Source organism: Carassius auratus, chromosome 13, assembly GCF_003368295.1.
Source record: "Carassius auratus strain Wakin chromosome 13, ASM336829v1, whole genome shotgun sequence".
Lineage (NCBI taxonomy): Eukaryota > Metazoa > Chordata > Actinopteri > Cypriniformes > Cyprinidae > Carassius > Carassius auratus.
This window is the reverse complement of record NC_039255.1, coordinates 6,805,875-6,820,349: the sequence shown is the minus strand read 5'-3', so window position 1 is coordinate 6,820,349 and position 14,475 is coordinate 6,805,875. Positions and strand designations below refer to the sequence as shown.

The following is a 14,475-nucleotide window of genomic DNA, read 5'->3' as shown; positions in this document are numbered from 1 at the left end:
ACAGCGAAGAGCATGCATGTAATAAATAAATAAACAAATACCGGTAAAAACTTTCTGATTAAGCTTTTTTTACGCAAAATTATGCAAAAACTGAAAATATAATTTCATTGTGGGTATTTATGATAAATAAAATATTAGCTAGAAACAAAAACGTTTCAGAAAAATTAGTAAATAAAGCATATAAAAACTGTTCTTTAAGAGAGTTTACTCAAAGCATGCGAATATGAGTCAGTTGAATCATGAAGAGCAACACTGAATAGTTTAAGATTTACTGAAAATCTACTCTCAGATCAAGCAAAGCAGGTAGCTAAAACATATATCACATTTTTATAAACATTATTACATAAGCATAATTTTCAATCAATCTACACGAACAGAATATGTTGTAAACGCCATATGCACAAAATCAGAAAACAGAAACTCTGACCCTACATTGCTGTGTCTCATGTTTCCAGCATGCATAGAAAAAAATCTATTCTTTCCAATCAGTCACTATGATTTGGATTTATTGAATTTATCTTAAAAGCTAAAGCCTATTAGGTGCAAACTACATCAGTCTTGACTTTGCTCTGCAGATCTAAATTATCAGGCTCCTCAGACTCCTCACTTTGGCTAAGGCACCAATGAGTGAGTGAGAGAAATGCTAGGATTGGAAGCGATAAAATATATTGAATAAAATCGAACAGCCGAATGAGTACATCAGTAAAACCTTCAGGTTAGAAAGAAATGGACCACACGCATACAACAGAAAGAAAATGGAATGATGAAAGACAAAAGAACAACAGGGAGTGCCAAATGTTCAACAATTAAATAGTAAACATCATTTAAAACCTCAAAATAAACTTTTCAACAAACTAATCATTTTAAATAGCTGCATAATATTATGTTAATGTAAAAAACTATCAAAGATCAGTAAACACATAGCTTTACTTCAGAGCACCGTAGATCTAAAATGATTTTCAAGTGCTACTTAAGTTACACTGCTTTTGGGAAGCAGACCGTAATACTAAGATCAGTCGTACGATTGTTTTTACGAATGTATAAGCTTACAAAGCTTTTGGGAAACTCAGACCAGGTTTCTTTTCAGTGTCGTTTAGCTCATCTAGATTTTTTGGTCTCATTTCTCATTTTCCTCTTGTCAATAGCCCATAGATTCTCTCTGGGGTTCAGGTCTGGTGAGTTTGCTGACCAGTCAAGCACGCCAACACCATGGTCGTTTAACCAACTTTTGGTGCTTTTGGCAGTGTGGGCAGGTGCCAAATCCTGCTGGAAAATGAAATCAGTATTTTCAAAAAGCTGGTCAGCAAAAGAAAGCATGAAGTGCTCCAAAATTTCTTGGTAAACGGGTGCAGTGACTTTGGTTTTCAAAAAAACACAATGGACCAACACCAGAAGATGACATTGCACCCTAGACTTTGGTAACCTAACACTGGACTTCAAGCAACTTGGTCTATGAGCTTCTCCACCTTTCCTCCAGACTCTAGGACCTTGGTTTCCAAATGAAATACAAAACTTGCTCTAATCTGAAAAGAGGACTCTGGACCACTGGGCAGCAGTCCAGTTCTTCTTCTACTTAGTCCATGTAAGATGCCTCTGACGTGCTCTTTGGTACAGGAGTGGCCTAACAAGAGGAATATGACAACTGTAGCCAAATTTCTTGACACATCTGTATGCCTTGAACACAGCCTCAGTGCATTCCTTGTGAAGTTCACTCAAATTCTTGAATCAAGTTTTGCTTGACAATCCTCATAAAGCTGTGGTTCTCTCGGTTGGTTGTGCATATTTTACTTTCACACTTTTTCCTTCCACTCAACTCTCTGTTAACATGCTTGGATACAGCACTCTGTGAACAGCCAGCTTCTTTGGCAATGAATGTTTGTGGCTTATCCTCCTTGTGAAGAGTGTCAATGATTGTCTTCTGGACAGCTGTCAGATCAGCGGTCTTCCCCATGTTTGTGTAGCCTAGTGAACCAAACTGAGAGACCATTTAGAAGGCTCAGGAAACCTTTGCAGGTGTTATGAGTTGATTAGCTGATTGGCATGTCACCATATTCTAATAAATTGAATTGTTGGGTTTTTCACTGAATTTATTTAATACATGAGTTTCGCATTTTGAGTTGAATTACGGAAATAAATGAACTTTCCTTGACATTCTAATTTATTGAGATGCACCTGTAAAACCACAAAAAAATAAATAAAAAAAAAATAGAGCGTAACATTGCAGAAGGAAAGACCGTTCAAGCCGAACATATTTAGTGTTCTGATTCCTCAAATGTTTGTTTGCTGCGTAGCCTATAGAGACCATTCTATGTAGTTTAATTACAAAGACAATAGCCACTGGACAACTAGAAAACGTTGAGAAAAGCCTTAGAACTACTGGTTTACTAAAAATGGACATAGTGGTATCTGCTGGTCAGATTGCAGTATTGCAGGCAATAACATGGCAGGTTGTAAAGCCACATTCTGTATTCACAGTTCATTGAACAATAATAAATGAAGTACCTGAAGCTGACAATGAAGTAAAAGTATAATAATTAGCACATATGATTAAGCGCTGTAAACGCGCGTGTGAGGGGCGGAGACGCGCCGCGGAGCGTCAGACGCGCGTGAGGACCTAACACAGCAGAACGGTAGGAAACTTCACTCGTCTTATTATTTCTCTTTTACTATAGCGATTTATTTTTAGATACGTGATCTGAGTCTTTCATAGAGTTGTTTTATAAACGCAACCTGAAAGTTCCTGTCAGTGTTTAAAAACTAATTATTAACGTGTTTAATGAATTTGGTAAGTACGGTATTCAATGATTCCTTACATAGAGGTTATTAATATAGGCTGAAATATTGTGTTTTTTTTATAGTTTAAAGGTGATCTTATGGTGCATTGCTCGTTAAAAGTTAGGCTGTTAATATAATATAGAGAAAGACCATTCTTAATTATTTTTACTATATTAAAATGCATTTATTTTTTACATTCTTTGGTCGGAGTTTTCAGATCGGCACTTCGGAGCCTGTTCGCGACTCCGTTGATTCAGATCGGGACTTCGGACTCGGAGCCTCTTCGCGACTCCGTTGATTCAGATCTGTTCGCGACTCCGTTGATTCAGATCGGCACTTCGGAGCCTGTTCGGGACTCGGTTGATTCAGATCGGCACTTCGGAGCCTGTTCGCGACTCGGTTGATTCAGATCGGCACTTCGGAGCATGTTCGCGACTCGGTTGATTCAGATCGGCACTTCGGAGCCTGTTCGCGACTCCGTTGATTCAGATCGGCACTTCGGAGCCTGTTCGCGACTCGGTTGATTCAGATCGGCACTTCGGAGCCTGTTCGCGACTCGGTTGATTCAGATCGGCACTTCGGAGCCTGTTCGCGACTCCGTTGATTCAGATCGGCACTTCGGAGCCTGTTCGCGACTCCGTTGATTCAGATAGGCACTTCGGAGCCTGTTCGCGACTCCGTTGATTCAGATCGGCACTTCGGAGCCTGTTCGCGACTCCGTTGATTCAGATGGGCACTTCGGAGACTGTTCGCGACTCCGTTGATTCAGATCGGCACTTATGAGCCTGTTCGCGACTCGGTTGATTCAGATCGGCACTTCGGAGCATGTTCGCGACTCGGTTGATTCAGATCAAATGCATGTGTAAGGACCTCAAATAATTATTTAATTTGTTTCATGTCTGTGTTTAGGGTATATATTTGTTACTAATATAATGTAGAGAATAAATGTTGAAAGTTTCATAAATTATGTATATTGTTGGGGGCGCTGTGAGAAGAATGAGAGTTAACACGTTTTGTTCATGTAAAAACTTTCAGCCCCAGAATCTGTCACAGAAAACAAAAGAGAAAAATAACCGGGGCAAATAAATCTACAAGAAAAGAAAAGCTGTCGTTGTTATTGTCCAAGGGGGCAACATAAAATTGGTGTTTCTGCTCGGTTTGTGACGGATTTCGGGAGGAATAGAGCGGTAAGTGCAGAGCGGCCATCGAGTGATGAAACGAGCCGCGAGTGCAGTGCGAGCTGAGAACGAGCCGCGAATCACGTAGAGTGGGCTTTGAAACGGCGGAAAAAACAACTGCAAAAGTGAGTTAATCTGTTCATTGAGTGGCCATAATGTTGCCTGTGTGGGAAGAGACGCTGGATGAAATAGAGGGTAAATTGCTAGAGTTATCTGCTTCGCAACTGAGAGATTTGTGTGAAATGTTAATGCTAAATGTGAAGGAGGATGAGACACACACGCCTCGCGCGCTGAGGAGACGTATTCTGCAGTATTTAGAGGGAGATGATGTTGTTTCACTTGAAGATGAAGGACTATCTATGTTATTAGATACAAAGGGAAAATTGACAGTTTTATAAATATTGATGAAGAGAAAACCGAGAGATCATCCAGTGCAGAAAATGAGCCAACCAACGAGGGACAGCAAAAAGTTGACCTGGAGCACCACTCTGTGGGCGTTAGTGGAATTGCATCAAAAAAGCCTGTGATAAACACTGCAACAGAACAGACCGAAAAATGCCAAATTCATCAGTTTCAGGAGAAAATGTCACACTAGTGCATCCAGTGTACAAAAAAGAACTCAAAATAATTGGACAAATTGGTGAACCTGTCCAGAGAGACAAATTAAACTTTACCAGCCTGGACAGACAGATTCACAGGGCATGCAAAAGGGGTTATGATGAGGGAGAAATTGTTGAGGCAGTCATTCAAGCCATCATCCCAGGTGTCAATTTGAGAAGTTATCTGGAGAGTAGAACAGATTTAACATTGCCTGTCCTTAAACAAATACTCAGAGCACATTTTTTGTTATTGTCCAAGGGGGCAACATATGCACATTGTACATACCTGTACATCTTAATATTTAAGACTACAGTTTACATTCATGCACATTACTTTGCGTTCTATATTTATTTTTACAATATACAGCTTTTTTATATTTTATTCTTATATTTGCATTGTTTACTTTTATTTCATTCTTAAATAGCTATATTTATGTATATTTTCATCTGTGTTGTTTTCTTTAATAATTGCACTGTCCATGGAGTGGACCTGACTCACATTTCACTGCTGGTTATATATATTCTATATATAATTTTATATGTGACGAATGAAAATCTTGAATCTTGAATCACATGATCTTCAAAATCATTCTAATATGATGATTTATTATCAGAGTTGTGCAGCTGAAACTGAAACTGCTGATACTTCTTTTAGGATTCTTTGATGAATGAAAAGTTAAAAAGAAGAGCATTTATTTAAAATAGAAGACTTTTCTAACAATAAACACTAGAGTTCAAAAGTTTGTGGTCAGTAAAATGTATTTTTTTTTTCTAAAAAATATAGAACTATTTTAGGATGTAAAGAAAAATTTGTAAAATATTTGAAACATTATATTTTGAGTTAAAATACAACGTGATTGAAATTGAACAACTAAATAGTAATTTAAATAGTAATAGTAATAGTAAACAAGCTTAATTCATACACTACTGCTCAAAATTTTGGGGTCAATTAGATCATTAGATAAAGTCAGAAACTGTTCACCAAGGCTGCATTTATTTAATAAAAAATACAGTGAAATCAGCAATATTGTGAAATAGTATATTAGAATTTAAAATAGATGATGTCTATGTGAATATATGTTAAAATCTGATTTATTTCTGTGATTTCAGCCTCATTTCTCCAGTCTTCAGTGTCACATGATCTTCAGAAATCAGTATAAGTTCATGATTTGCTGCTCAAGAAACATTTCTGATTATTATCAATATTGAAAACAGCTGAACAATATTTTTGTGGAAACGGTTACATTAAATTTTTTTTCAGGATTCACAGATAAACAGAAACTTCAAAAGACAATAGAAGCTCAGCGAGTTTCTGTAAAGCTGAGCTCACATGCGCTGGCGGAGGAATGTAAACACTCAGAATGAACGAGTGAAACTCCTGCGGCGAATAGAACGGCTTGCAGTTGACCAACTGCATTTCTAGATCAGGACAGCACATCTTCTTTAACACAGTTACATCTGTACACCACCGTTCACTGATGTAAAAGCATGTCCCGCCACCGCGCGATTTCCCTGTTGATTCTGCTTCGCGGTCCGCTCTGAATAGCTGAAAGTCCAGCAGATGGAGCGTGCTGTCCGGTATGGAGTCATTCAGCCAAGTTTCCGTGAAACACAGAGCAGCAGAGTGTGAGAAATCCTTATTTGTCCAAGAGAGCAGAAGCAGTTTGTCCGTTTTGTTGGGTAGAGAGCGGAGATTTGCCAGATGGAAGCTAGGCAATGGCATTCGAAATCCAGCTCTTTTTCCCCGTCTGCGCGTCCTCTTGAAGCGTGTGATCAGCGCAGCCTCTCCGCCGACAAGAATGTCCAGCAAAACATCAAAATAGTCGAAAACCGGTGATATATCGGGAGATGTGTGTTGCCAAATGTCCAGCAATTCATCCCTGGTGAAACTGATTGCAGGAATATAACTAAAGACAGGACAAACTAACAAAAACACAAAAACAACTGCAGAGCACGTCACGGCGGCAGCCATCCTGTATCGGCGCCAATGACGATCGGCACTTCGGAGCCTGTTCGCCACTCGGTTGATTCAGATCGGGACTTCGGAGCCTGTGTCGACAATTACCTCCAGACGAAACAAGAGAAGAAAGCCAGAAAATAAAGGGAGGGGGGGGGGGGTGCCCTTTTTCAGTTTCAGCACATGCCCCTCAAAAGGTCTGTGCACGGCCCTGATCCACACAGAAATAAACAAATGTGTAAAGTGCATAAAGCCAGGAAAAAGAACAAAGTTCATTCTTTCTTTTTTCATTTTTTATTATTAGGTTGCAAATAACAGCATTATGACAATTGTTCAAACTACTTTAAATGACTAGACAGTTAATTAAGTCAAGTCACCTTCATTTTGTAGTGTTTTATAAAATAGAGATTGTTTCAAATCAGCCTAGAAAGTATTAAAAAGGTACATAACAGAATTCAAGGACACAAATCCTTTTAATTACAATTTCTCATATTAAAACCATGCTTTAATTATTTAATAAAAAAAGTGATCTTCAACCACCTTATACATGCACATTTTACCTGTACAAGCATAAAATTAACATGTGCACACAAAGTGCTCACACAAACGCATTGTTATGTGTTATTATCAGAGGCCCTTATTTTGGCATAAGCTCTTTGGCCTCTTGCAAATTCATCATCTCTGCATCCTCCTGTTCTTCATCTCCATCATCTTCATTCTCAAGTGAAGGTGGACCCCTGGAATGAGAGGGCAAATCTGCAGCTCCACCTATTACAGCCCCTGCAGCTCCACCCACAGATGCCACGGCTGCTGTCAAACCTGCAGACAGTCCAGCAGCACCTGACCAGGGAGAACAATCTTCGCATCACCAAAAATTTGCAAAATCTTCAGGAACATTTTGGAAATGACATAGGGGTATGTTTTATGGTTAACTATTCCTTTAAAATGGACAGGCAAATTAAATTTTAATAAAGAATACCTGCAGACTGGAGGAGAGCGACCAAACTTCCTGCAGCCACACCACCTCCATTGGCAATGGCTGCTGATGACATCATGCTGGCAGCCAAAGAACTTGCTGCTATACCTGCAGAGGTGAATCCAGCCATGGTGAGTGCCAGCGGGGCCAATGCAACCGCACCGACTAATGGACATAAATACAAATAATTATCTTCTGTACAACTGTGCTTTCATGTAAAGAAAAAATCATCAGAACACAGTTACCTGCCCCTGCTGTGACCCCGATTATGGTGAACAGTCCTGAAAATGGATAAAACTGATAAAATCACTGCAGAAATTATTTATAAATTAAGGGTTGCAAAATTCTGTGAATTTTCAAGACTTGAAAAATTCCATGGGAATTAATGGGAATCTGCAAAATGGCAGGAACAGGGAACTAAAATGTAGTTGAAAATTTAATGCAGATTCATTGCATTTTCAGTTGAATTCCAACCCTGTCCATTCTTCAATCACAAGCACACAGCACACTTACTGCAGACAGCACACCCTACACTGTGCATTCATCTATAACATGCACAGATAATTTATTGAATCCTGCACACAAAAGATTGGACTAAATAGCAAGATGAATGAATTCTGAAAAAAAGTATCACAGTATAAAAATAAACAAATAAATAGTTAATAAAATAAAAAAATATATATTTTTAAAATTTGTATTAGTTTGCATGCATGTGAACTTATGACCAAACAAAATGTAAGTTTGTACAGTATATGATACAGTTTCCCCAAATTTCCAATTAATTCCAATTAATTAAAACTTGAATATTTCCAGAATTCCCCAGATTAAGTTCCTATGGAATTTATAAGACATCAGAACTCAAGAAACCATCATATATATCTTTTTTTCTTTTCTTTTTTTTTAATTAATTTTGAACCCGTTTCTATTATGAAATCACAAAACAAGAAGCTTATTAAATCAATAAACATTCTAAAGCTCTTAAAATGTATGTAACTGCCATAATTTTATATAACACTTTTGCTATGGAAATGATCCACCCCTTTGCAACCCTATACAAACCCTAAATTATATACCTTTTTTTATGTTCACTGGCAATTGTCTGAAAAATATTGCATTTGAATAACATTTTGAAAGATACTCCTCAATAAATAGTTCATTTATACGTTTTGCTTATTTAGCAGTTAGACTGTAAAATGGAGTAAGAAAGTCAGTCAGTTAATCCGTGTAGTATACAGCCTTTTGGGCAAATCTAAGACCTATTATTTGCTTTTGAATTGTAAATTCATCTCGTCATTTACTAAATATATTTTCTTCTTTCTTCTAAATACTAAAATTTCTTCTTCAAAATTCCAGCTCTAACTCACAAATAATGCTATTTGAACAGCACATTTCTAAAATATTATTATTTAATTTTCTGATCGAGTGTTGTGTTTATTTTAAATACAGCAAAAAAAAAAAAAAAAAACTTTTACCCACATCGGTTAGATTTCGCCTCATGCTACACATCTGCATATATATCTCATATTGACCAGAAGCAAACGTTTGAGGTACTTACCACGTTTCATGGTCTAATAGATCGTACAGAACGAGAATGGTGCTTTTTTTATATGCACACGGATTTGTGCCGCTGTAATGTACGCTGCACAAGAAGTAATGACGTGACAAAACCGAAACATCTCAGGGGCGGGAAATCACATGCCGTCTGACTCCATCCGGGAAAACCAGAACTGAATGGGAGTATTTCTGCAACACCCTAACAAACTGCATTTGTGTGGAAAAAGAAGTGATTGTCTTTTGTCTTCTTGAACATGTTTAACTTGATAATTCCATTCATTTACATTTTAAGATATAATAGTAAATGTCAACTGAGAAAAATGTTCGGATTCCTTGTCATCTTAATGGTGACAGTTATTTGGTAGAAGTTTATTGTGGTAGTGTGAACTGTAACCTTTAATTTCACAAAAGGTTCTTTATAGAGGAAAATGGTTCTTCAGAATAATAAAATGTTGTTCAAAAATGGCTCTTCTGTGGGATCACTGTGAGTGCACTTTTAGAAGCAAAGCCATTTAATAACTTCATGGTTTCCTAAAGAATCTGTTAATGATTTCTTAATGGGCCAATATTTTCATTGTACAATTTAGAAGAACAAGATCAACAATTTAATTATAACAAGAAACTTATTCCACTGTAAAGTTGCCAGGTGTTTGCATACATGTCAGTCTTTACATGTTTTTATGAACGTTAGCAATGTATCAGATATGACATGGTGTGATGGAGGAGACTCTCCATGGAGTCTCCTAGTTGGTCAAAAGCTGAGGACCAAAGGGCGTCACCTTGAAACGTTGTCTTTATAAGCTACTGTAAGTCTGTTTGTTCACCTCTTTGCACACAGACAGCAAGCTGTGTGTAAACCAGCTCATTTTCTGCAGAAAATTAAAACAAGACGAAGACAAACAGGATTCCGGTGACAGAATTCAAATTTAATCACATTATTAGCAACATGAATTTACTACATGGATTCATTTTAAAGTAGTTACTGTACATTTTTGCAATCTATGAAAAACAGTGAATATGAATAATTCTGCACATGATGTAAACACAATGTAAAAGTGCTTTTAGTACATAAATTTAAACACAGACCACGCATCTAGCCTAGAGCCACAGTATAATTTTAGTTACAAAGTGCCAAATGAAAAATCACAGATTTTTTTTTTCAAGTTTTGGGTGCTTACATCCTTATTTTTAAAATTTAGCTAAACACTTAAAATCAAGCTACAGAAAATTACTTTAAACACTCAAAGGCTGCTGCTAAACTCTTTTCATGGTAGCCGGCTGTAAACAGAAGCTCTCTGGACTCCAGTACATTTCTCATTTCCTCATCTTCTTCAACAAACCGACTGCCCCACTTACTAGAGCTCCTGCAGCAGCGCCCACAGATGCCACACCAGCTGTTGCTGTTGCAGACATACCAGCAGCGCCTAAAAAAATGACAAAAGCTTTATTGTCTAACCCTAATGGGGTAGAAAATAGCCTTTAGGCAAAGGCTCAACCAACAACACAAACAATGATCACAACTTTAGTTAACAATACATACATCACTTAAAAAAAAAAATCTTTAAGATCCTATATAAAATATTAATGGAGGTTGGGATAAAGGTCTTCTTATACAGTACTTGGCCTTTTTCACCAAAGGGACTTTATCCCATTTGCCACAGTAACAAAGACTTTCCTTTTTAATGCCACAGTATCCACTGAAGCCTACTGCGTTTTGAATTATGGTTGCCACTTCCGGTTTGGGGAACTTCTATTTGAATGAGCTGTCGATTTCCCTTCATGTTTTATAATAAAAAAAAAATAAACAACACAGAGTGATACAGAATGACATGTTATAAGAATATCTATGGCATATTTTATTAAGGCAACATATATTACATAATACAGATATTACTACAGTGATATTTCACCCATCTGTTATTGCTGTTGAACAAATCTGGCTTTTGGGGTTATTCATGGTTTGTTGAAAGTTCCCGTTTATCTTTTTACACTGTTATTTTTATGTTTGATGGTTGAATGGGTGAGTAGAATAATGTCATCTCATTGTGCCCAGTTGAAAAAAACAATAACATATTTTGCATTCATAAAGCGAGCCTTTTACTGATTTACAGCTTAACAGAAGTTACACCCATAATTCACGAAAAAGGGTCATGGGGCGTAGGAATAAGGTGGATAGAGATCAGTGAGAGGTACTTGTCAGAACACAAAACGCCTTACAACAGGAAAAACTGAATGAGAATGACACAGAGAACAGCTGTACCCAGCCCAGTGATGTCATACAAGTTCATACGTGCATCTTAGAATAAAAACCCTTCCATTGACATTACTCAGGAACTACCGTTTCAAAACAATTCAGTTACACGTGTAGCTTATCAGACGAATTCATTTTAGTACAGGTGTGTTACATTTTTTTTGCTCTTATTAGGGCATTTATACTCTTAATATAGGATTAGAAAATACCTGCAGATTGGAGGAGAGCAACCAAACTTCCTGAAGCCACACCGCCACCGCTGGAGATGGCTGCTGATGACATCATGCCAGCTGCCACAGAACCTGCAGTGATGCCGGCGGTGGTAAACCCAGCCATGCCAAGCGCAAAAGGGGCCAGAAGTACTGCACCAGCTAATCAACAGGAAAATAAATAGTTTAAAGCATTCAGTTAAATTTTCTAATAAATTTTAAATACTTCTATAAAATAAGTAGTTCACACAAGTATGTGTGAGGTAAGGTACTAAGGTACTCACCTTCAAGCCATGCAAGATATGGATGAGTTTATTTCTTCACCAGAAAAGATTTGAATAAAAAAAATTTAATAAGGAGAAATGAGTATCCAAACAGATAATGAAAAAAAGAGATAATAATCCAAATAATGGACACCACTTCAGTCCACCGGTTAATGTTGTGTGAAGTGAAAAGCTCCATGTTTGCAAGAAACGTTTAACTGTCCTGCTTTCTCTAGTGAAAAAGTCTAACCCCGTTGTCCTTTCACAACGAAATTTACCAATAGATTTATTTAGATCGGTTTTCACTTGTAAATGGTTCTTGGTCTGTGCATTTCTCTAGTGATTCAGACTAGACAATTGTTCATTTTTTCACTGGATAAAGCTATATTATGGATAGAGGACAGCTAATTTATAAGTCAATAAAATTGTTTATTACAAACATGCAGCTTGTGGTTTACTGACATATCATTTATATAGTTTATATCAGCTAACTGAACTCATTCTGACGCTATTGTCATGATATTGTCATGCTACATTTCTGTTCCGATTTCAAACTCATCTACATCTTTGATGGGCTGAGGGGCCATCATATTTGGGGTGAACTATTCTTTAATTCGTGCTCAAACACATTTAAAAAGGGCCTAGATTATATGCTGGTCTTTGCTTACACTTACCAGCCCCAGCTGTAATGATTAGAGCTGAAAATGAAAACAGAGAGTACGTAAGCAAACAACGAAACACAGAGGAGATATATTTGCTTTGTGCCGTTTATGGAAATTGGGTACTCACCCCTCGACATGTTTTCAAAGAGTTTACTACAGAGCGACAATGGCCTACGTACAATATAAAAACAGGTTCAACACATAGCCTGTATAAAAACAGGTTCAACAGTATTTCTTCTTCTTTGTTGGAGTTTCACGGCAGTTGGCATCCATAGTTTTGCATTACTGCCATCTGTTGTCTCACTCTAACTTATTAAAACTTAAAATCATCATTCCAGTCCAGTTCTCCTTAGAAAAGTAAACAAATATCTCCGTCCTTGGTCATTATTTCCATGTGTTACTATATTTTTAACATTATATTCTAATAGGCTATATATATTTCCTGTTCCTGATTTTTTATTTTTTTGCCTTTTTTGTATACAGGTGCTGGTCATATAATTAGAATAACATAAAAAAGTTGATTTATTTCTCTATTTCCATTCAAAAAGTGAAGCTTGTATATTATATTAATTCATTACACACAGACTGATATATTTCAAATGTTTATTTCTTTTAATTTTAATGATTATAACTGACAACGAAGAAAAATCCCAAATTCAGTATCTCAGAAAATTATAATATTGTGAAAAGGTTCAATATTGAAGACACCTGGTGCCACACTCTAATCAGTTAATTAACTCAAAACACCTGCAAAGGCCTTTAAATGGTCTCTCAGTGTAGTTCTGTAGGCTTCACAATCATGGGGAAGACTGCTGACTTGACAGTTGTCCAAAAGACGACCATTAACACCTTGCACAAGGAGGGCAAGACACGAAAGGCCATTGCAAAAGAGGCTGGCTGTTCACAGAGCTCTGTGTCCAAGCACATTAATAGAGAGGCGAAGGGAAGGAAAAGATGTGGTAGAAAAAAAAAGTGTACATGCAATATGGATAACCCCACCCTGGAGAGGGTTGTGCAACAAAACCCATTAAAAAATGTGAGGGAGATTCACAAAGAGTGGACTGCAGCTGGAGTCAGTGCTTCAAGAACCACTACACACAGACGTATGCAAGACATGGGTTTCAGCTGTCACATTCCTTGTGTCGAGCCACTCTTGAACAACAGACAGCATCAGAAGCATCTCGCCTGGGCTTAAGACAAAAAGGACTGGACTGCTGCTGAGTAGTCCAAAGTTATGTTCTCTGATGAAAGTAAAATTTGCATTTCCTTTGGAAATCAGGGTCCCAGAGTCTGGAGGAAGAGAGGAGAGGCACACAATCCATGTTGCTTGAGGTCCAGTGTAAAGTTTCCACAGTCAGTGATGGTTTGGGGTGCCATGCCATCTGCTGGTGTTGGTCCACTGTGTTTTCTGAGACCCAAGGTCAACGCAGCCATATACCAGGAAGTTTTAGAGCACTTCATGCTTCCTGCTGATGACCAACTTTATGGAGATGCAGATTTCATTTTCCAACAGGACTTGGCACCTGCAATCAGTGCCAAAGTTACCAGTACCTGGTTTAAGGACCATGGTATCCCTGTTCTTCATTGGCCAGCAATCTCGCCTGACCTTAACCCCATAGAAAATCTATGGGGTATTGTGAAAAGGAAGATGCAATATGCCAGACCCAAGTATGCAGAAGAGCTTAAAGGGTTAGTTCGCCCAAAAATGAAAATTAAGTAAGAAAAACATCAAAGTAGTCCATGTGACATCAGAGGGTCCGTTGGAACTTTTTGAAGCATCGAAAATACATTTTGGTCCAAAAATAGCAAAAACGACGACTTTATTCAGCATTGTCTTCTCTTCCGTGTCTGTGTGAGAGAGAGTTCAAATCAAAGCAGCTCGATTTCCGGTTCGCGAACGAATCATTCAGTTCACCAAATCGAACTGAATCATTTTAAACGCTTCGCATCTCTAATACGCATTAATCCACAAATGACTTAAGCTGTTAACTTTGTTAATGTGTCTGACACTCCCTCTGAGTTCAAACAAACCAATATCCCGGAGTAATTCA

The 14,475-nt window shown here is 37.7% G+C and overlaps 2 protein-coding genes across 2 annotated transcripts; both read right to left on the bottom strand.

Moving 5' to 3' along the window:
- Positions 1 to 6,787: 6,787 nt before the first annotated feature.
- On the bottom strand, positions 6,788 to 9,121 carry LOC113113160 (interferon alpha-inducible protein 27-like protein 2A). The gene is made up of 4 exons (XM_026279334.1): positions 9,041 to 9,121; positions 7,731 to 7,766; positions 7,489 to 7,650; positions 6,788 to 7,349 (listed from the first exon to the last, which is right to left on the bottom strand). Exons 1-4 carry the CDS (start codon positions 9,048 to 9,050, stop codon positions 7,147 to 7,149), a joined length of 411 nt encoding a protein of 136 aa, XP_026135119.1. The 5' UTR covers positions 9,051 to 9,121; the 3' UTR covers positions 6,788 to 7,146.
- An 823-nt stretch (positions 9,122 to 9,944) lies between these two features.
- Positions 9,945 to 12,710, bottom strand: LOC113112458 (interferon alpha-inducible protein 27-like protein 2A). The gene is made up of 4 exons (XM_026278049.1): positions 12,552 to 12,710; positions 12,437 to 12,460; positions 11,500 to 11,661; positions 9,945 to 10,463 (listed from the first exon to the last, which is right to left on the bottom strand). The coding sequence occupies exons 1-4, from the start codon at positions 12,559 to 12,561 to the stop codon at positions 10,354 to 10,356; spliced, it is 306 nt and encodes a 101-aa protein (XP_026133834.1). The 5' UTR covers positions 12,562 to 12,710; the 3' UTR covers positions 9,945 to 10,353.
- Between the last annotated feature and the right edge of the window lie 1,765 nt (positions 12,711 to 14,475).

Bases quoted from the DNA above. Each gene is read 5' to 3' on its own strand.
- LOC113112458 (XM_026278049.1), bottom strand. The intron at 11,662-12,436 runs GTAAGTGTAAGC...CCTGTTGATTAG, and splicing joins AATCATTACAGCTGGGGCTG to CTGGTGCAGTACTTCTGGCC. The intron at 10,464-11,499 runs GTATTTTCTAAT...TCATTTTTTTAG, and splicing joins TGCTCTCCTCCAATCTGCAG to GCGCTGCTGGTATGTCTGCA.
- LOC113113160 (XM_026279334.1), bottom strand. The intron at 7,651-7,730 runs GTAACTGTGTTC...TATGTCCATTAG, and splicing joins CGGGGTCACAGCAGGGGCAG to TCGGTGCGGTTGCATTGGCC. The intron at 7,350-7,488 runs GTATTCTTTATT...CTCCCTGGTCAG, and splicing joins CGCTCTCCTCCAGTCTGCAG to GTGCTGCTGGACTGTCTGCA.